At 47.2% G+C, this 20,804-nt stretch overlaps 2 protein-coding genes across 9 annotated transcripts in view; one reads left to right on the top strand and one right to left on the bottom strand.

Moving 5' to 3' along the window:
* The window catches only part of LOC138110374 (integrator complex subunit 6-like), a 50,550-nt gene extending 45,526 nt beyond the window's left edge, over positions 1-5,024 (top strand). For 6 of the 8 annotated variants that reach the window (XM_069015156.1, XM_069015154.1, XM_069015155.1 and 3 more), the window contains 5 exons: positions 414-556; positions 894-1,125; positions 1,735-2,127; positions 3,494-3,587; positions 4,011-5,024. In XM_069015156.1, the coding sequence (XP_068871257.1) occupies positions 414-556; positions 894-1,125; positions 1,735-2,127; positions 3,494-3,587; positions 4,011-4,110 (962 nt within the window). In that variant the 3' untranslated portion in view covers positions 4,111-5,024. The remainder of the gene's footprint in view (positions 1-413; positions 557-893; positions 1,126-1,734; positions 2,128-3,493; positions 3,588-4,010) is intronic. The other 2 variants (XR_011150898.1, XR_011150897.1) reach the window with 2 other exon arrangements.
* Positions 5,025-14,892: 9,868 nt separating this feature from the next.
* MMGT1 (membrane magnesium transporter 1) lies at positions 14,893-19,805 on the bottom strand. Its single transcript, XM_069015151.1, has 4 exons — positions 19,664-19,805; positions 19,090-19,142; positions 18,129-18,232; positions 14,893-17,101 (listed from the first exon to the last, which is right to left on the bottom strand). The coding sequence occupies exons 1-4, from the start codon at positions 19,743-19,745 to the stop codon at positions 16,939-16,941; spliced, it is 402 nt and encodes a 133-aa protein (XP_068871252.1). The 5' UTR covers positions 19,746-19,805; the 3' UTR covers positions 14,893-16,938.
* Between the last annotated feature and the right edge of the window lie 999 nt (positions 19,806-20,804).

Below are 20,804 nucleotides of genomic sequence, written 5' to 3'. Positions count from 1 at the left end.
CCTTTTCTTGACTCTGAAGGGGAAGGAAGGAAATTTTTGCCTTCTGTCATGCAAGATGTCGTGCTTGCTTTGAAATTTAAAAATAAGTTTCATGGGAGAGCTTTCACATTCGCCAGGGTTCAGCATAAAGTGATGGGGGCTTAAGGCAGAGAGGAGCTCTCTTTGTTTTTTGTGAGGTGCTGGTGGTCTAAAGATGCAGTTGTCAGCATAGAAATTAATGTTGCTTATTTTTTATTCGTCTGCCAGTTAAGCTCAGCTCTTGGCAGGCTTATTTCCACAATTGTAATCTTCAGCTCTTCCTTTGTAGTGAAGTAGTCAGTTCTATTTCTTAAATGCTAACACATGAAATTGAGGTGTGTGAAGTTTGTATTGCCTTAATTATAAGACTAATTAAGATCTCTTTTCTGTTGCAGACTGCCTTCATAGTGTTCCTGTTGCTCAGATGGGAAATTACCAGGAATACCTGAAAATGATGCCTTCACCTCTTCGGGAGATTGACCCAGATCAACCAAAAAGACTTCATACATTTGGCAATCCATTTAAACAGGATAAGAAGGTAGGAGGGGCCTTGCTGCCTGCTGTGCCTTTATATTTAACACAGCTTGAAATAATTAGCGAGTAGAATTTCTCCCCCACAATTACAATATATTGCTGTGCAGCCTGTGGAAAGGAAGGGTGTCTCTCCCATGTGGTCCAGGAGGAATGTGTACAGAATCATGCTGGTTTACAGAGTGGCAATAGGCTCTCTGGTTGCCTTGGGTATCTCTGTTCTGAGACCTGTCAAGTGTTCCAAAAGCCACTTAAATCTGAACACAGAGGGACTCAACTCATCAGTGGATTGGTGAAACAGTTGCTGTTTTGTACTGTTACTTAAATTATTACTTTCTTTTCAGGGTATGATGATAGATGAAGCCGATGAGTTTGTGGCTGGGCCCCAGAACAAGATCAAGCGCCCCGGGGAGCCCAACACGCCGGCGTCACTGAAGAGGCGGCGCAGCATGTCCCCCCTGCTGCGGCGGCCGCAGTCACCACCCGTCGTCACCAACCACGTGGGCGGGAAGGGGCCACCCGCTGCTCCTGGCTCCCCCTCCTACCTGAACCTCAAGGGTGTCCCAGCAAATAAAGGTATACTGAGCTGTGGTACAGCAGCTTGGGTGGTGGGGGGATATGGGGAGGAAGGGAAAAGGTTCTGCCAGCGCAAGTGTGCTTTGCTGTTGCGTAGGACCGAGTTTCTTTTGTTGACCTAGATAAACAGGCTGCTGCTACAGCGAAGGAAATCTGAAATAAAAAAACCTGTTTGGAGATACTTTCGATCTCAGATCAGCTTTTTGTTTTTCTTTGTGTATTTTGTGGCAAAGAAGGAAAGTTAAAATATGGTTGTTTCATTTCCCACAAATAGGAATTGTCATACCCACCTATTGCAGCAAATGGAGTCAGAAGAAAACTCTGTTAGCTGGGTTTGGGAAGAGAAGGAAGACAGGAGTTTACTTAGGAGTCATGACTTTGCACTAGGAATACAGAACATGGTGACTTCACAATAGTGATAGGAGGTGGTAACAGTCCAAAGGGGAATCTCTTGGTCCCATCCACAGTTGAATAAAAGTATTGAGGTGTTGTCCAGCGCTGTTAGATTGCTACACAGCACTTCAGACAAAAAGGATACAGAGCTACTTCTGTTTGGTTCTTTTGATGCTGCACTTGTGTACCAGTAAGGTATGTATTTTTCACTTGTAGATACCAGTAACAGTGTTGTCCAAGATGGTAATGGAGAGAAGAAAGCAGAAAATTGTCAGTCATTGGAGAAGCACATTGATGGCTTACCTGTGCAAATGGCTCCTGTGGTTCCAGCTGCTGTGGGAGAGGATGAGATGTTACCTAACGATTTAGACTCTCTACCTGTTGAATTCAATTGTTTAAGTGAAGATGGGTTGGATCATAAACCTGGTACCAATGCACTTGTTCGAGGGCCTCTGAATTACAGTGTCAGTGGAGATGACCAAAAGCGGGCCATGGAGTCTACTTCTGAATCTGTGCCAAATTCCTTTAAAATAACACCTACCATGTTGGAGGGAAACAATGCTGACATCAAAATTAAAGTGATGAAAGAGGTTCGCAAACCTGGAAGAAGTAAGTTATTTGTGTGTGTTTATTTTAGTAGTATATTATATGTGGTGTGAGAGAGAAGACTTTTTCTTGAAGGAAGGAGCTATTTTCAATATACACAGAACTTCAGATACTGAGTAATTTCTGGTTGCTCGTAAATGAGCAATGGAAGGGCAAAAAAGGAAATGCTGGGCAGGTGAGTTGAAGTTTCAACTTGTGCTTGGGAAGTTGAGTGCCAAGTCACCCTGTTTGCCCTCGAAGACAGGGTAAACTGGTATATGAGGTGCCTGGTGAAAGCAGCACCCTTCAGAGGTTTTGGTTTTGTTACCAGTGATCTAATAAGACTGGATACTCTGCCTTAGGCTGCACTGCTCCTGTGTACACAAAGTGTACTTGATGCTCTGTGTCTATCAAAACTCCCTTTGCAGGGCAAAGGCATGTCTCTGTAAGGGTGCATCTTGGAATATGCTTGAAAGGGAATATTAACAGTTAATAGCACAGTGGGGCTTTTTTTAATTTTGTGAGACTAATTAGTGGTGAAATGCTGCTGCAAACTTTCAGGAGCTGAAGACTAAAAATGACATTCTGCAAAGTGGGCTCGCCCAATTTTATACCAAATTCATGTTTAGTAAATGGTGATGTAGAGTAAAACACTGTGTTCAGTGTGAGTCGCCTGTCTTGCTGCAGAATCCAAGCAGTCATCAAAGAAGGAAGCTAAATTGTAGTGGCTTAAATATGTACATCTATTCAGAGGTGGGACTGTTTATGCTCCCTCTGCCTGCTGCATCACTCTGAGCAGACTCTTGGTCACAGCACCATAAATGTATTTGTACTGGGGTCAATTGTGGGAAATAGTGAAACAATGCTGGTTTTAAATTTGTTTCCAATTTGATATGTCCAGTTTATTCTTTTGCAGTGAACATATTTACCTTGTACCTGTGGGACAGTCATATTTTACTCACACCCTTAGTTGATAATCTGTCTTTCTAGAGATCTAATGGCAACCTCTGCTTTCTGAAACAATGGCTTCAGGCCAGATCAGGGTTTGGTGGCCCTGTGCATGTTAACTGTGATCATGGAAATGGGAGGCTTCTCTCTACTCAGCCTGCGTTTTCTGAAGATAAATGTTCCTAGCTGCTGCTCTTTAAAGAGAACCTTGATCTTTGGTACCACATTTGAACTCCCAGATCATCAGTATCACTTTGAATTATTCTGTCACCTCTGTTCTGCTCTTAAAGCTAATGCAAGTGTTTTTCTTGCCTTAGTGTTTTATCGTACACAGATACATGAAACTGGGCTTTGTTTTTCCTTTTTGGCTCTTAAGCTTTTCTGAAATTGCATCTGCGACATTCATTTTTGACACATGGTTGAATTTTTATCTCTCTTTTAGATTATGAAAAAATATTTTCTCTTCTTGAGGAGGTGCAAGGACCTATGGAAATTCAGAAGTATTTCATTGAATTTGCTATCAAGGAAGCAGCAAGGTTTGTGTAGATAGAAATGACTCAGAGTGATAAATATTAATTTAGATCGTGGTAGTAAATATTAAACTTTATCAATGCTAGTATTTTGATTTTCTGTTTTGACCTATTTAAGTTATAATTGTTTTAGTCAGCAAATTACCGTTACATTTGTATGGAGTAAACGGTCTTTAGTAAAGTTTAAATGTGAATTAGAGCGATACTGGTCTGTTACTGAAGACCAACCCAAAATTTGGGTGGGTTGGGGAGAGGCAGATGTATTAAATTAAATTTTCTAGCCATTCTTATGCCAGAAATAAAGAAAGCTCTTCCATACTGGAAACAGAGAGCCTCTGGTAATACGATTTGTCATAGCTGAATATTCTTGAGTTGCTCAACTGTATTTTTGGAAGAAGAAATTTATGTTGCTTTCCCTCTCTTCTGTAGGTTTAAAAAACGGGTCTTAATACAACATTTAGAGAGAATACTAGAGGAACTAGATTTCACCAGCCCACCCAACAGAGTTAATCATGTCAACAGTAGATAATAATGTACCGGCCAGACGAATGCGGACTAGGAATGAGTTTGCTGTGCCACAGAAGAGTGGAAGAGGATGTAGCTGCTGCCCTTGCCATCTTGGCAGTCAAGTGATTTTACTGTCACAGTCTGAGAAGAAGCAGTGGAGCTTTAACTTTAAGAGCCTGATTCGGCAGAAGCTGGGCTATAACCTTAAGGATTTGCTATGAAAGGTGTGGCTTTTTCCTGTGGAGGGTGCTGTTTGCTCAACAGGCGGAAGAAAATAACCATTGCTGCCCCTCCTGCAGGTGATGAGAATTTACTCATTTGAACGCTGTCATTAGACTTTTACGTGCTGTAGGCAGCAGGTTGCACTAAAATGGGGCACTGTCAAATGCACACACTGTCTGCATCGTGGAGAGAGCCCGTGTGTTCCCAAAAAAACCCTCCCAGAAACACCTGCACTGGTAAAATTGCATGTTGCCATCACAGAGACAAGGGTCTTGTTCCCAAGAACTGCTAGCCATGCCTTTAAACTTGAGATTCAGTGTAGATTGAGAGTAAAGAAACTGCTATTGTGTTAATGAAAGCTAAAGACAGCCCTGTGACTGTTACCACCTGATGGTCACTAAACAATCTACCTCAGACTCTCTTCTGTTTTGTCTGCAGACATTATGAAAGTGCACCTGAGGCTTCCCAGGTCCCCGACTTCAGTTCTCTTTCATCCTGTGAGGAGGACGGAGATTCTTCAGGTGGCCTTGGCACACGCTGTGCTTTGGAAGCACTAAAAGGAAACGCTTTTAAAAACGTGTATTTTAATGTTCATACAAAAGAGATTATTTTGAACAGTATTGTTACCAGATCACTAATTTGATATTTTAACTGTATAAATTTTTTTGGAACATATGTATATATAAAATAAACCATTTTATTAATTTTTAAGAAGTGCTAATCTGAGGAGTCTGTAGCGGGCAGCACTGAGTTCCTCCAGTTGTCTGCTACCAGCAGACTGAGGATATTTTTGTAAAACCAGCTGAACCTGGTCTTTCACATCCTCAAACACAGCTTATGGTGTTAGCCGCAGAATGTGTTTGTACCCTGGAGCACCTGCCCATGTGTCACTCAGCTTGGCCTCTGTGGGGTGCACGTTTTTACTCAGCTTTGAGGGCACTAAGTTCCAGTTTGCCAAACCCTTGGTTACCTGAGCTGGTATTTTCTCCTCTGTTCCTCTTAACTATTTTGTCCAAAGGCAATGCCATATATGACAGAACATATAAAGGAAACTGAAGCCACCTGCGTGTAATTTTTTTTCTCTTTAAAGCAATACAGTAATGTGCCAGTATTAAGTGGCTGTTGGGATGAGTGTGTATTTTCAGTTGTTTGCTCATAACATCCTCTGATCCTCTAACAGCTTTCTTTAAAAGACAGGTTGAAATTGTGCTCATGCTAACTTGTGCTCTTGGCCTCATATGGGAAATACCCCAGGGATTTCAGTGGACTGGTCAGGCAGGGAAATAGATTTTTGTGGTGAGCCTGTACTTCTCTGTTGCTGCTGGTATTTTTAGTACAAACCAGCCTGTGAAACATCTTTTCCATCCGCTCTGAAGCAGTGGCTTTGGTTTCCTTGGAAGATGCAGTTTACCCATTGGAATGACACCAGTGAAATTCAAGAAGGAAATGAAATCCAGCAACAGCAAATCTCTGTCAGGATGTATATGAATGAAGTGACATAGGAGAAGGCATTACTATAAATGTGTCCTGATTCTTAGAAGTAACTTTTATTCATCTTTGCAGATGAATAAAAGTGATTTTTTTTTTTAAACCACAGAAATACCTTGGAATGATACAAAGGGGGATTTACTCCTTCAAGATTTCACATGGAAGCTGTTTTGTCACCATGATGGACCTCCCATGCCAAATGTTGGACTCTTGAAAGGGATTTTATATACAGAGGGTCAGATACACTGTGCATACCTCGTTGTAAAATGGCCTGGTTAAATGCATCAAGTTGCGTGTAATGTGCTATTCTTGAAATAGTAGGTGATAAGAGGAGACAGCTTTCTTCCATATAGTTAATGGCTGTTTAATTTTTATCACGGATTCCAGAGACACTCACTTGATCATTGTGTGTCTGAGCAGGGGCCAAATTTTTAAGTAGTGACCTTGTTAGTGTGTAAATCTGCTCTTTTGGTGGGATGCATTTGGCTGCCAAATCAGCTGCAGAGAGCTGGTAACTTTCATTCACTCATTTGGAATCTTGCTCCTCAGAAGCTGCAAAATACTGTGTTCAAGTGCAAGCAGTGAGAATTTTCCCTTACCTTACCATTATCTTATCTGAATAGATTGAATTTGGGTTAGAATATTAGAGCAGCAGAAGCCATATAGTGAACTGGACATGAGTCTTCATAGGAAGGGAGGAAGGAAGATGTCCTCAGGGGTTGTGTCAGTGCAGAGGTGAAGAAAAAGGAGCAACAGCAATTGTTGAAGAGCACACACAGTCCTGAGTTCCACATGGACCACAACATGGACATGGCTCATTTGGGAAGCAGAAAATATTCCACAACTGGTTTAAGAAGGTTCTTAATGGAGAGAATTCCTTGTGAGCCAGAGCACAGTGCTGGACGTGGTGGGTCGTGCCTTGAACAAACAGAGTCCCAAGCTGTGGTGGCACTTCAGGGACAGCCAGGAGGGCCACACTGGTATCAGGCCTTGCCTTTCCTGGTACAGACCATGGCCCAGCAGCAAGCTTTGTCACCAGGGCTGTCACCTGTGTGTCAGGTGAGCCTCTTGCAGCAGGAATGTCCCTTGGCAAGGGTTCAGGAGAGAGGATGGGTCCACTGATGGCATCCTGGAACTGGAAGCCATTTGTGCTTTGCTCAAACTTATATTTTTGAGCCCTTATTTATGTAAAGTTGAAATAATGTGCTGCAGTTGAATGTTGGTAAGGAGGGAAGAAGACTATTTCCTGTAAGGAGCACTGTTTAACAATCTGGATTAACAAATTTAGCACTTGCCTTCCTTGAGTAGAAGGGTTATGAGGTGCTTTGGAGTCTGGATACATGTGTGAGTTCTGCTGTGTCCGTTTTCTGACCCTCTCTTGCCTAAGCCTCCTCAGTGCACGTTATATCTTTATTTTTTCACTTGTAGACATCAAGGGTTTTTCCTTGTAAGCCGTGTAGCTCCCAGGCCCGTCACCATGGCAGGTGTCTGTTGGATGCTGCTGTTGCCAGTTCGGGGGCACATTGCATTTATGGTGGGCACGTGTATTCCTGGCCAGGTTTAACCAGCATCAAAGAGTGATTGTCATCTTCCAAAATAGCAGCTGAAGAGGCTGTTACTGTGCTGTGGTCAAGCAATTGGTACGTCTTCCTTTGCAGGAAACTGTAAAAAAACCCCCAAACCTATTTTTTGGGGTTCTTTTTCATCTGGTAATTTTCTCCAGGTTCTTCCTCTAAACTGCTTGTTTGAAATGGCAGCAGCATAGGCTGTTGAGTTTGATTTCTTTTGGTCTGTTTCTTAGTATCTACTAAGAAACTTCTGATGGAAAAGTACAAGAAATGCATTATCAAACAGAAACAAACTGTTACCAAAACCTATAAAGCTCAATTACAGTGTTTCATACCAGTAACATGGCAACATCACACCTTTAGCAAATGGACTTGAGAGTGCTTGTCTTGAGAATGTGCAACCTAGTTAAGCAGAAAACGAGGCCAAAGACACTTCAAATCTGGCAGAAAGGAGGTTTGGCAGAGATCTGAAGGAAGGATGTTAGTCACTGGATTTAAAAGGAGCTGCTGCTTGCAGGTCTGCAAAAACAAGTTGAAGTCTATCCTAAGTGGAAAGGAGAAGAAGAATGCCTTGGGATTTATCTTGTGGCCTGCAGGACTTAAGCTGTATTCTAAATGTGAATCTTGGAATCATTTCAAGGAGGACAGACTAAACAAAAAATGTTGAACTTTACTGAAATTATCCATTCAGTTGAGCTGCAACCTGGCTTCTTGTTTCATCCCTGAAAGTAGACTGTTGGCTTGGCTTTGGCATTGGTGTTTTTCTTCTCTCTGTCTGTGATGCAGTGTTGTCTCTTGGTAAAGCAGCATGGCAGGGGAGCCATGGTGTTGTCCATGGAGCTGGGAGTGCAGACAGGGACTGTGGGAATAGCTGGTGGAAAAGGCAGTTGCTGCTTGTGTGCTGTGGGAGGTGGTTCAACCTCACCTCTTCCATGTTAGAGCCTTAATTTTAAAAGTGTACAAGATGCTTCTCAGGGCTGCTAGCACAGATCTGGTGCCTTGAGCAGCTGATTACTCATAGTTCAGAGGATGGATGTGCCAAGGAAGGAGTTAAATTGTACAGACTTGTACAGCCTCGTGGTAAATGCTGGAGGATATTTCCATAGGCAGTGGAAGAACTGAGCTGCGCCTGCCTTCAGCCACATGGCTTTGCCAGCAATGGGGACTGCTGGTACCATGTAAAGCAAATTGCCCTTTACCAGGAGCTGGGAAGTGCTCAAAGCAGCTGCGTATTTCTTCAGATTTCGAGCTTGGGCTGAAGCTCTCAAACAATTTTTATTGAAGTCCAAAAGAATAGTTTGGCCTGGAAAAGGCAGTGGAATGGAAACCTCTGATGAGATTTTTGCTGGAGATCTGGGTTTTTTGAGAGCTTGGGGAAATTTTATCTTCACATCTGCAATGGGAATTTCACAGCTATTTCCTAGTCCTGGATTGGCTCCAGCTGCAATGGAAGTAGCTGGATCCTTGGCTTTGTATATGCTTGCTGTCATCTCAGTCACTGTCACTCCTCTGATGCAAACAGTCTTGCATAATGTCCCTTAAAACATTGCACACCTCTGGCAATTTGTTCTATCCCTGTGCTCCACTTGCCACTGCTGAGCAGCTGGTAGGAGGGACAGAGCTTTTTGGGAATGATCCCCATGGTGTATGCTCATTTACAAAATACTTAGAGCCCTGCAGGATGTTGAACAGGAGGAGAGGGTTATAAAGCATTTGTTAGTTACTAGGGCAGAACTCTTTCTGTGGTCAGCCGGTTTCTTGTCATTTACTCCAGAGTAGGTGCATATTTTAATGTTAAATTGTATCTATAAATATTTAATGTGTAGAATATATCAAAGAGAGGTTCAGTCTTTTATAAAGGATGGGGTTGGGAGACTTGCCTCCCCCTTGCTTCATCTGGCAGCTGTGACCGATGTGTTTGTGCAGAGGTGGCCCTTGCAGAGAAGGATGCTGGGCTGTGCTTAGGTTTTCCACAGGGAGGGACTGCTGTGGAACCATCTCAGGTCTTTGATATGTGACAGTAGGTAACTGGAGCTGATTTTTGCTGGGTTTGTGGAAACGCACTTACTGTTTCTGAAGGTGGTGATAGCAGCATGAGCAGTTCTTGTCTGGGCACAACTTTCAGTGCTGAGGAGGCTGTCGGGGTATTTGGGATTTGAGCAGCCACAGGTCTGGTCAGAGCACACTGCTGTAGTGGCTGCCTGATCCCTTGGCAGTCTCAGACAGTGGGTGTCTCAGGGATCAAGGGTGCTTTCCTAAGTAGGACAGAAAGTAGTCTTGTGCCCCAAGACTAGAAAGTGATTAAAAAAAAGGCATTTTGCTGATTGCAGATGATTATAATGCAGCTGCTCAACAGTGACATCCCAGCCATGGAAAAATAACATTGATTCTTTGAGCTGTTTTCCAGTCTGCACAGCATATTAAAACCCTTCATGCACAGCTGGCACATTTAACTTTGATTATGTTGTTGAAGTGACTGATCTGAGAGCGGCCTGGATCCCAGTTGCTTGCAGAATTTGAAAATAAGATTGTTCCAATTCATCTGCAGTTGGTTATTCTGGAAGAGAGAGAAACTATCTCGAGCACTTTCAGGGCTGCTAATTAAAGTCTTGTGGCTCTCCTCTGAGAGAGTCTTTAAAGGTGGATGGAGGGACTTATCCAAGGTCATACAGTGTTTTACTAGCAAAGATGATTATAAAATGTGTGGCCTAATTTGGTCTTGCACACTTCAATTATTTCCCTGGTGTGGATAACCCTGCCACAAACCAACACACTGGCTGCTGGGCTCTTGTATGTGTCATTGGGTTCCTTTTTCCCTGTGCTCTTCCACCTGCCAGCCTGGGTCTGGCACTGGAGCGGCATGAGGTGGAGACAGGACAGGCTGCCTGCTGCTTCCACACAGAGGTGGCTGCAGTGGGTGCCTTTTTGCTGGAAGTGTGTTTTTGGGGCCAGAAAAAAGCAGGAGCTTGGAAAGGAAGATAGCAGGGCTGTAGAGAAGCTGCCCAACTCTGTAGGCACTTTGTTGGTTTGGCTTCTGACCCGAGCTGCTCCAGCACCTTTCCCAGCTGAGTGAAAGCATATTTTGAAATGCCTCTGGCATCCATGGGTTCAGGGCTCCTCCCTCTGCACACACAGAACTTAGAAGCCGCTATCCAAGATGATCATTAGTGGAAAAGGAGACGGTGGGGGACTCGGGAGCTCGGGAAGAGGCTGTTTTAAGTGTATCACATCCAGCAAACCCTCCCGCAGGAGTTCTGTCAGAGAACAGGAATGCCTGTATGCGGTGGCAGCGTTTGGCTTGCTGGGAGCTGGATGGTGGACAGAACATGCCGGGGCTCGGCGAGCTGGGAAGGCTCTCACCCAGCTGCTGCTGCGGCAGCCCCTGCGGCTTCCAGCAGGTGAAACCGGGTCAGAGCGACTCCTGGGAACTGTCTGTGAATTCCCCGCAGGAAAGGCAGTTGCTGGTGAGTCACGGCCCAGACTGTGAAGGGAAACGGTTGCTGGATAATAGGTTGAGTGATGGTGATGGCTTTTCTTCACACATCAGGACCCTGAGGAGGCTCTGACCTCGTGGGGCAGCTGAAAGCTGTTTTTTGTCGGGGTTCCAGGTGGTTAAAGCTGGATTCCTGTGGATGTAGATAAAACAGGCTCTCCTTCCCAGGGTCTGCCTTCCACCTCTGGACTTGGTGTGCCCACTGTTGAAGGGAGAAGGGGTTGTGAAAGTAAGGAGATGAAAGGGACAGCTCCTGTCATGATAGGAAACCAGAAAGAAGTTGAAAGCCTTTCCCCGTTCATCCTCAGGCATGAGGTGGGAGCTGCTCTGAGGGATTGACCAGTGGTGAATTTGGGAGGTCGGCACTGTGCTCAGTGCGAGGCTGGTGTGGGGCCCTGCAAGGGGGGTTTTGTGCTGATGGAGCGCTCTGCTCTGTCTGGAACTCATCTGGCGTGACTCACTCCTTACTTCACTGCCCCTGTTTTAACTTGCACTTCATCTCTGTGGAGCATCCCGTTGCTCTGCTCCTGGAATGTGGTGGGGTTGAGCTTCAGGTCTGCCCCTTTCAAGCTCTGCAGTTGCTGCTTGAGCACAAGAAGCAAAGGCAGAGAAGAGAGTGCTTTGCAGAGCTCCCCTGCCTGCTGCTCCCATGCTGGGAGACAGCTCAGGCTGTTTCCATGGTTGTCCCCCCCGCCAGCCCTGGACAACTCAAGGCAGCAGCATGGCCATGGCTGTGCTTGACCACCAGCAGACCTGGGGTTTTTAACCAGCCCTGGTGCATCCTGTAGGATATGTGGGGTAGGATATGTGGGTCCCTCCCGTGGGAGATGAACATGGGCCTTGCTCTGCTGTGGTTTTTCCTTTGTGATCTGAAGCTGCTGTATTTAAATAGGTATGGAAGGAGCAGCCGGCTCCAGCTTCAGAGTGGTGGTGGTGACTTCACATTGAAATAGTGCCACTATCCCCAAGGTCCCTCAGCAGAGATCTGTGTGTGACAGGAGGCTGTAGAGCAGCATGGTGGCCTTGGGTAAGGAGGTGGCATCATTTGGCCCCTTCTCTCCCCTCCATGTGCTTTGCATTGTGCTGGGGAGGTGGTGCCTCCCTGGGATTGCCCTCGCTGGGGGCTCACCCAGGCCTGTGGGTGCCTTGAAGGCACCGGTAATGGCCCAGGGAGTGACAGCTTGGTGTGGATGTTGGGAAGAGAAGGCCCTCTTTGAAGTGCCTGCCTAACTGGCTGCTTCAAAATTACTTTGGGATGCGTCTTGTTTTGTGTACTTCTGCATCCGGGATGGGGAATAAGTCACTGCTTCAGCGTTTGCTGTGCACACAGGATGCTCCTCCTGCATCCTGCACTGCAGCAGAGACCTCCTGGGGCAGGGACAAGGGATTCTGGAGCAGCCTGGGGCTCTGAGGACATCAGCTCTGGTGTTTTGTGGCTGGCCCTGAACTGTTCTAAAATATACAGCAGAAATACTTTGGGGGAGGAGGGGAATATTTTCTTTTCTTTCCTTTTTTTTTTTTTTTTTTCTGAAATCCAAAGTGAAGTGCCCCTGCAGCATGACCTGCCTCCAGCAGATCCTGGGGAAACTGGTTCAGCCAGCACCAGTCTGGGCAGGGAGGGCACTGCCAGTGCTGGGTGCTCTGCCTGGCAGCACTGGGATAGGAATGGGGAATAAACAGCCACATCTCTCTGTATGGGGGGGCTTGGGGTTCCCTGGGACCACTGGCATAGGATGAGCCATTGATAATCCAAATGTCACCTTTTAATTCTTTTTTCTATCTCCCTTCCTATTAAAATGGCCTGGGAAGCTGTGACACCACACAGCCTGGGCCCCTGCCAAGGAGCCCTGGAGCTTGTGTTCCTGCTTGTGCTGCCAGGCTCCCGGCTGCCTCGCTGCTCTGTGAACTCCCATTTGCCTTTCTTGGCTGGAAAAAGGATTAAGTTAGCAGGACAGGAAAATTAATTCACTGCCATTTTAAAGATGTAGCTTTCATTGCAGTCCAGAGTGTTTTGAAATGGCATTGTGTCACCTGGGGTTGATTAAAAGGCTTTACCTGCCAGAATATCAGATTTTATTTCCACTGGGGTTCTGCCCCTGGTGATTATGGCTTCAAGGTGAACCTCAAGGCCAAATCTAAGGAGTGTTTTGCCTTTGCTGTTGTGCTGGCTGTAGAAAGCTGGTACCAAAATCTTCTCTGCTTGTTTAACATTCAAAATAGCCTTGCTTTGCCCTTCCCTTCCACAGGCAGTCTGCCAGTCTGGCACAGCACGGCCAGGACAGCAGGGAACTGCAGAGCTTCTCTGCCCGGCTGAGGGGCTTCCCGCAGGGAGCCCAGGGGCTGCACTGTGGCCCCGGATCCTGTGGAGTGAGCCTCAGCCTTCCCGAATCGTCTGGTGGAAAATTGCTGCCGTTTGGTGCAAGGTGGTCCCAAAAGGGAGCAGAAATGGTGCCACTCTTGGTTAGGAGGGCTGTATCCAGCTGGAGGATGTCCCCACAATTAATGTCCTTGCTGAGGGTGTCAGAGATGGAGAAGGGTAGATCTGCTGCAGTGTGGTGAAGGGCGAGAGAACCCAAACTGTGGGAAGCAAGCGGTAAGGAAGCCAAAAATCATCAGTAGAAAATCAATAGAAAGTAATCATCATTCTCTGCTTTCTCCAGTGAGGGGAACTGTGTGGGTGCTCCAGAGCACCTGGAAGGGGCCATTAGCTGCCAGCTTTCCCGAGAAAGCTGTGCTCCAGCTTTGGGCAGCAGTGGGGCACAGAGCACAGGGGTCCTGGCACCAGACTGCAGCAATGGCTCTATCTGGGACGCATGGAGGGGACACATCAGATGTGTAACCAGGAGGGATTTCCACACATGGTGCTGCAGTTCAGCCCTTATTGACCTCTAGAGTAAGTACTTCTGCCAGCTCCACTTCCATTCTGGCCTCACATGGAAGGGCTGCACCAGTGACCAATCTCTGACACAAACCATGGTCCCCATCCCCTCACCTCCAAGGGTGTCAATGACTCCTGCCCTCCTTACCAATTCCCCACTGAGCTCTCACTAGAATAGTTCAAAAACCCAGGTGGATTTTTGAAATTAATGCAGATTAAACCTGCTACTTCAGTAATGAATGGAAATCACCAGCACCTATTTTTTATTTTACTGTTTAATGTAGTAGAAATATCACAGCTCGTAGCCAAAGCAATTCAAGATGTGATGGGTGTAAATGTTCATCGGGCGAGGCTGGAAGCTCTCCAGTCTAATTCAAGAAATGCTTGGCTCAACTCTTGCTTTGCTTTTGAAGAAGAGAAACTCATCTGTGAAGAACCCCACACTGCAAGGTAAGCACAAGGTGGCTTTGGGAGCTGGTTAAGGTGCCCCTTCCCAGAACACCGGTTTTATTGGTGTTTTACCCCATTGTACTGTGTGCTGGATGCAGAGCTGCAGCAGCATAGAAAGCAGATGAGGGGTGAGTCTGGTGCTCTCTCTGGTGCAATCCTGATGGATGCTGTAGTTGAGCAAACTCCTCCAGTGCTTTGCTAACTTTTCAACCTCGCCCAGTGGAAAAGCAGAGCAGGGAGTGAAAAGTGATCTTGCTCAAGTCCAGGATTTTAACTATCGCCAGCCCCAGGAGCAGCCTGAGTATTTCCCCCAGGGACTGTTGCAATACCAGACCTTGCAGGAGCCTGTCCCGTGGGCTGGCAGGAGATTAGCACATGGTAGAAAGCCTTTACTGTGGTTAAACTGAAGACAAATATGTCAGCTCTGCCAGAGAGGATGATGAGGAGCCTCAAAGGCAAGCAGAGCCCCAGGCTGGTAATACTTCCCTCCTATATGTTTTACTCAGCTACTTGCAGCTATTTTGATCCCCCTTACTGATCTTACCTCCCAGTAATGAACACCAGGCCAGAGAGCACTTTCACACAGAGCTGCCATAATTAAGGCAATCACTTCATGTCAGTGCTGGGCAGTCACTTTTAAATAGTCACTGACCCGGGATTTGCTGCAGCAGGCTCCAGAATGGTCAGAAATAAACAAACAAGCACTTTAAGGATATCAATTTTTATTTGACATTGTGAGATCAATAAGAAAAAATAATTTGTACAGCTTTGTGATAGAACCGTTGCTGCTGCAGAGTGAGGCTACTCCTCATGAGAAGGGCCCTGACACAGCCCCAGGGTGCTCCCAGCAGGACCTGCTCCGAGCAGGTGACATTCTCCACCTCCCTGTCCCACAGCAGCACCTCTCACCTCAGACAGGTCCCTGTAGCCTTCCAGCAGCACAAATGGGGCTTCTCAGATGTTCCACATGAGCAGCTCTGCTCTAAGACCCTCTGCAAAGGGCTCAGTGCAACCATGGCTGCAGGACCCATCTGCTACAGTAGTTACTGACCTCCTGCTGTGCTTCTCCCTCCCTCTGCTAATTCTGTCTCTCCTCTGTGCCAGAAGGTCACCTGGCCCATGTTCAGCCTCCCCTCTGTGCAGCAGCTGCCACACAGCAGCCCTATTCCCCAAGGGAACAGCTCTGTCCCCAACGGAGAGATGACCCAATACTATTTCCAAGGCCTTTGGTGCTGGCAGGAGCCGATTTGTGACACCAGCAAGAGGGGAACCAGGACACTTTAGGAACTAATCCTGCAGCTCAGATGCTTTCAGTTGGCAGAGTAACCCTTTCTAATCAAACCCAGATGCTTAAGAGTGATTGTAGAGCAGCAGCCACGGATATTGCTCAAGCACTGGGGCACCCACTCCATAGGACGGGCAGAGCTAGAAAAAGAGGCTTCGGTTTACACAGTATTTTTGCCAAGCTTTTTGCCTTTGACAGTTCTTAATAGTTTAAAAAAAACCCAAACACAACTCCACAGATGCCAGGACAAAAGGCTGAGTTTCCACTGTGCCAGCAAAACATCCTCAAACCAGGCAAAATTCTTGCTGGACCCCCCAGTTCCTCGACCTACCCTCCCTTTGCTGCGTCAGGGAGGTGAAATACCAGACCAAGAGAGATTTTAGCATTGATTCAGCCCCTGAGGGGAGATAAGAATTTAGACATAAGTAAGAATTAAGGACAGTATGATCAGTTCTAATACATGGAATCAAGACAGTAATCTTAAATCAATGAAGGGCTCAGCTGGAAAAAATCAAGGTGAAAGGCTCTGTTGGCAGAAAAGGGGTAGTTGTCCTGGATTAGTGCCAGCAAACAGAGCAAGCTGCTGGACCCTACCCCTGGATCACTGACAGAAGGGACAGTTCTTACTGATACTTAAATATGAAGATGACTTGGAGGTTGTACCTGGTGCCAACACTACATTTAGCACATTCACAACATTCAACATTCCCCAGTTCACAGCTGGAGAACATGGACCCAGGGGGTGAACATGGAGTGTGGCAGATTATCTACGTGAGCTGCCTCCCCCACATAAACACCAATGCACAGCCACAGCCCAGGCAACCTGGGGCAACTTACATGAAACAAAGGAAGGCTACAAGGAAATAACATGGTAATGAAAAAACAGGGAAAAAAAAGAATAACCCTTCACACAACTGTTTTTCAGCACTGTAAAAAAATAAAAATGAAAGCAATCTTTTTGACTTCCCCTGCCACACTGTGCTGGTGTCCCACAGGCATTCCAGCATCAGGTGCTGCCCCTTTTCCTGCTGTTCAGTGATGCAGTGCACACAGCATTTCTGAGGGGGTCCATAGACTGTAGTGCAAGCAAACTGAGAAAATAAATACACTGAAACATTCCCTCCTGTCAAAGAACATTAATTGCAGGAAAAACTAGCTTGCTTTTTGTTTTAACTGAAGTTAAGTCAGCTGCAACTCGTTTTAATATCCGAAACTTTGAAGATGTGTTTCACAGCATAACTGTAGAATTTACACTGCATTGCCAATCCACAATTCGGTCATTCTCGTTAACAGTGTACAAAGAAGGTCATTAGTTTATATATATATATTTTTATATATATATATATATATATACTTTATAAAGTCTGGAAGATCAATATAAATACTGCTCCAGAAATTAAAAAAGTGTTTACATCCCCGACTTGAATATTACATCTCAGTGTCCTGGGTTATCATCTGTAAAAGTCTTAGCGGCGCAGAGGTTCAAGTTTTCGAAATTTCAGTGCCGAGCTGGATGACAAAGCATCTTGGTTTGAAGAAGAATTCACTGTGTCTGGGGACTGGAACAATACTCTACCACGATGATTAAATACATAAAAAGATGGATGGTTCCTTAATGTGTCAAATGTCCTTCAAAATAAATGTAAAAAGCCAAGGTTAATTCTCTCAGAGCAAGGAGTTTAGAACAGTCAGTCTGGGGCATATTGACTTCAGAACACAGAAATACAAGTTTTCAATCCAAAACTCTTCCTTGCTTTTAATTTTCCTAAACTAAAACACTGAGGAAATACACAGCCAGTTGTGAAAAAGACCACAAGATGTCCATGTCACAAACTTCCCCTTCCTTCCTTGAGCTCAGGGGCAGCCTGTGGATGCTGCCTGCAGACACACCATGTGCGAGCCTTAGTTCAGCTGTCACTTGTGTTAACACCTTGATGATGTTCAGCTTTCCAGCCCCCTGGGTGCCTCAAGCTAAAGGCTTTAGGTGAACACTCTGAAATACAATTATGTCAACTTTTTCACTTTCCATACTCCCCTGTAGTTTTGGAAATGGCCAGAGAGGCAGCATCTGCCCATCCGATTTCCTATCGGAATCACAGAATATTCTGATTTGGAAGGGACCCACAAGGATTATGGAGTCCAACTCTGAAGTGAATGGCTCATACAGGGGTTAAACCTATGACCTTGGTGTGCTCTAACCAACTATCCTCTTCAAAATCTTGATCCAAAATCCCTTATTTTCTTAAGAGTCTTTCACATGTCCTGCCTTGAATATACTGTGTGAGATTCAAGTGACTCAGATTCTCATGAAGAAGCAAACACAGAGTGTGAGCCAACCCCTGCAGTCTGAGATCATGTCACAACAACAGGTGGTGATTCCTGAGCTCTACTTCCTACAAGCACATTTCATTCCTCTACCAACTCTGCACAGCAGGATTTCGGATGAGGAAAAGCAAGAAGTTTATTTAATTTCTGCCTGTTATCTAACTCTCCCTAAAACTCAAGACACCGTTGGCCTTCCCAAGTGTGGCTGTTCCCCTCAGGCCACTGCCTACAACATGCATTGAAGGACTCAGCTAAAGATGAGTGATTTCATGGCACAGTTTGTACAGAGAAGCAGATACCGGTGCATACAAAAAGAAGAAATAAAACATACTTATTTTTGAGTTCTGAAGTGGCATCCATGTCTTTAAACTCTCCTGCAATATGTGCTATCCCATAGCAGGTGACTGCGAAGGCCAGCAGAGTCTGCAGGACTATCTGCAACAGAAGGAGCACAGTGCAACACACACATCACTGAGCGTTCTGCATGTTTACCAAAAAATCTCAGCTTTCACACAGTGTCTCTTGTGCTTTTCATCCAGTGACAGCAAATAGAGTGGGCAATCCAGCAGTGGGGAAACTGAGGCACAGGAGAACTAAAAATCCCTCCTATTTGCACAGCAAAACTCTGGCAGAGCTCCAGCTGTCCCAGCACAAGTCTGGGTTGCACCAACTGAATTGACAGCTCCTCAGCAAGAGCCTGAGACCAAACACTGTGTTCCTGTGCACTCCAGGATCCAAACTCCTGCCAGGAACACACCGTGGAGCCCCAGGCTAGGCACCGTGCCTGGCTCTTCTGGCACCTGATCTCCCCACCCTTCTGATTAAGGAGAAAGGGAACAGATAACTGAAGTGGAAATTTGAAAAGCAAGCAAATAATGTAAATAAAATCCCCCTCCCTGAAGCAAGTTGTGCTGGGATCAAACATTCACACAGTCATACTGGATAAACACATGTCTACCAACCAGAGCCAGAGGGTGCAGGATATTTATGCTGCAAAGGAGGTGATGGATGCAAAAGCTCTCTGAGCTATGTTCAGGGAATCCTGGACAAGATGCTCCAGAATAGTTCTAAAGAAGAGGGAGGTCTGGACCTGAGGTTTGATTTCACTGACAACTACAACATCCTCAGGAAGTTAGGATGGAAAGTGTGTTCCTTTTTGACAGTGGGAACTCGGATGCAAGTGCAACTTAAAAACTACTTTACCCTTAATGCTTGCCTAGCACATTAAAAGGAAGCAACTGAGAGACTAAACCACCTCACAGTTACACCTTTCAAACACTGCAAAAACTTACATCTATGGGCAACGTTTCATCTTCCTTTTCTGTCAACCTCATGTAAGAACGATCTACAAAACAGAAACACATGCATGCATCAAACACTCCGTGTATGCAAATAAACAGCCTGGCAACACAAAACCCCCAGAGAAACGGCTGTAGCTCCGAGAAACGTGTCAGCTGGGCCGCCCCTGGTGCCGCTGTGAGGCTCCGCCGCTCTGGAGCACGGCTGGCCCTACCCGAAGCAGCCGGGAGGTAGGCGAACCGTGGAGACGGGAGGCAGCGGGATGGCAGAAGCCAGGCTGAAGCCGCGACCCGGCGGGCGGCAGCTCCCCCTTCCCACCCTTCCTTTTTCCCTCCCTTCCCGGCTGCTAGGGCGCCCGCACGGGGCGAGCCCCGCGCTCCTCCCGGAACCTCCGCTCTCCCCGCAGTCTGGCCCGCAAGGACAGGGCCGCCCCCGCCGGCGGGCTCGCAGCTGAGGACGACGATGATGCCGGCCCGGCCCGGCCCCCGCCCCGGGAGCTCCCCGGCGGCCGTGCGGGGGTGCCGGTGCCCCGGGGCGCCCTAGCCCGCAGCCCCGGCAGTGACTCACGCTGCGCCGCCGAAAAGGCCGCGTGTGCCAGGGCGAACAGGCCGAGCCCCACCAGCCCCTTCCACACCGACCCCGCCGCCATAGCCGCCAGCCGCCGCCAGGGCGCCCCGGCGCGCGCTGATGATGTCACCGAGGGGGCGGGACCAGGCAGCGCCCGAACAGTGCGGGTGCGCAGAGGAGGCGTGGCTTTATCGACAGGGGGCGTGGCCACCCCGCCGCTTTCCCACGCGGGGCCATTGATAAAATGCGAGGGGGTGAGTGGACCCCGGGGATGGTTCTGGGGGACGGCTGAGGGAGGAGGGGGCCGTCATTCCCCGAACCGGTCCCGTTCCTTCCACCGGGCCAGACCGGATCCCTTACAGCCGAAAACAGAGTATAGGGCCAGTGGTGCCCGAGTTAATTCCCGCTTTCCACGTGTTTAACCTCAAAGCTTAAGAAACCAGTGCAAGAAAGAACGGGGTAAAGGGATGCACACAGCACGTGCAGGAGGGACGCCCCTGGCCGAGCCAGGCTTGCGGCAAAGCAAAGAAACACCAGGGTCCCACACAGCTAAGCGTCCTGGGTCTTCCATGACCCCAAGGCACAAAGGCAATTCTTTGAGGGCGTTTCCTACAAGTCACCTTGAAGTTGATCATTGGCATTTATTACAGCCCTTGCCCCATCGGCTCCACGCATCGCCCCTATTTCCTGGTAAACAAAGTGGGAAGTTTACCCTGATCCCACTTCGGGGCTGACGGCAGCTCTTGGCACCATCCACATGCCTTGGCACGGTGTGAAGGCACGACCACCTTTCCAGGCTCCCCCTGGACCCCGTGTCCCCATGAGCCCGGGCCGGGGTGTGTCCTGCAGGACATCCCTCCAAAGCACCCCGCGCACAAACAACACCCGCTGCTGTGCGTGGCCGCCCTACACTACCTTGCACCAAGTCTGTCTGGGGATTTCTTTTCCCTCCTGCAAACCCCCTTGAACTCTGATCACCCACCCCCTTCTTGCGCACTTCTTCGTCCCCCACATCCCGTTCCTTAGGACTCGTCCCAGCTTCCCCAGGGCTCATCGCAGCCCCCCTGGCAGTCCCAGGCACGCCTTTCCTTCGCAAACGTCGCCTTACGAGCTCCCCAGGGCCACCCTTGTCTCCTGTCCC

Source organism: Aphelocoma coerulescens, chromosome 4A (assembly GCF_041296385.1).
Source record: "Aphelocoma coerulescens isolate FSJ_1873_10779 chromosome 4A, UR_Acoe_1.0, whole genome shotgun sequence".
Classification (NCBI taxonomy): Eukaryota; Metazoa; Chordata; class Aves; order Passeriformes; family Corvidae; genus Aphelocoma; species Aphelocoma coerulescens.
This window is presented reverse-complemented; position numbering and strand designations above follow the sequence as displayed.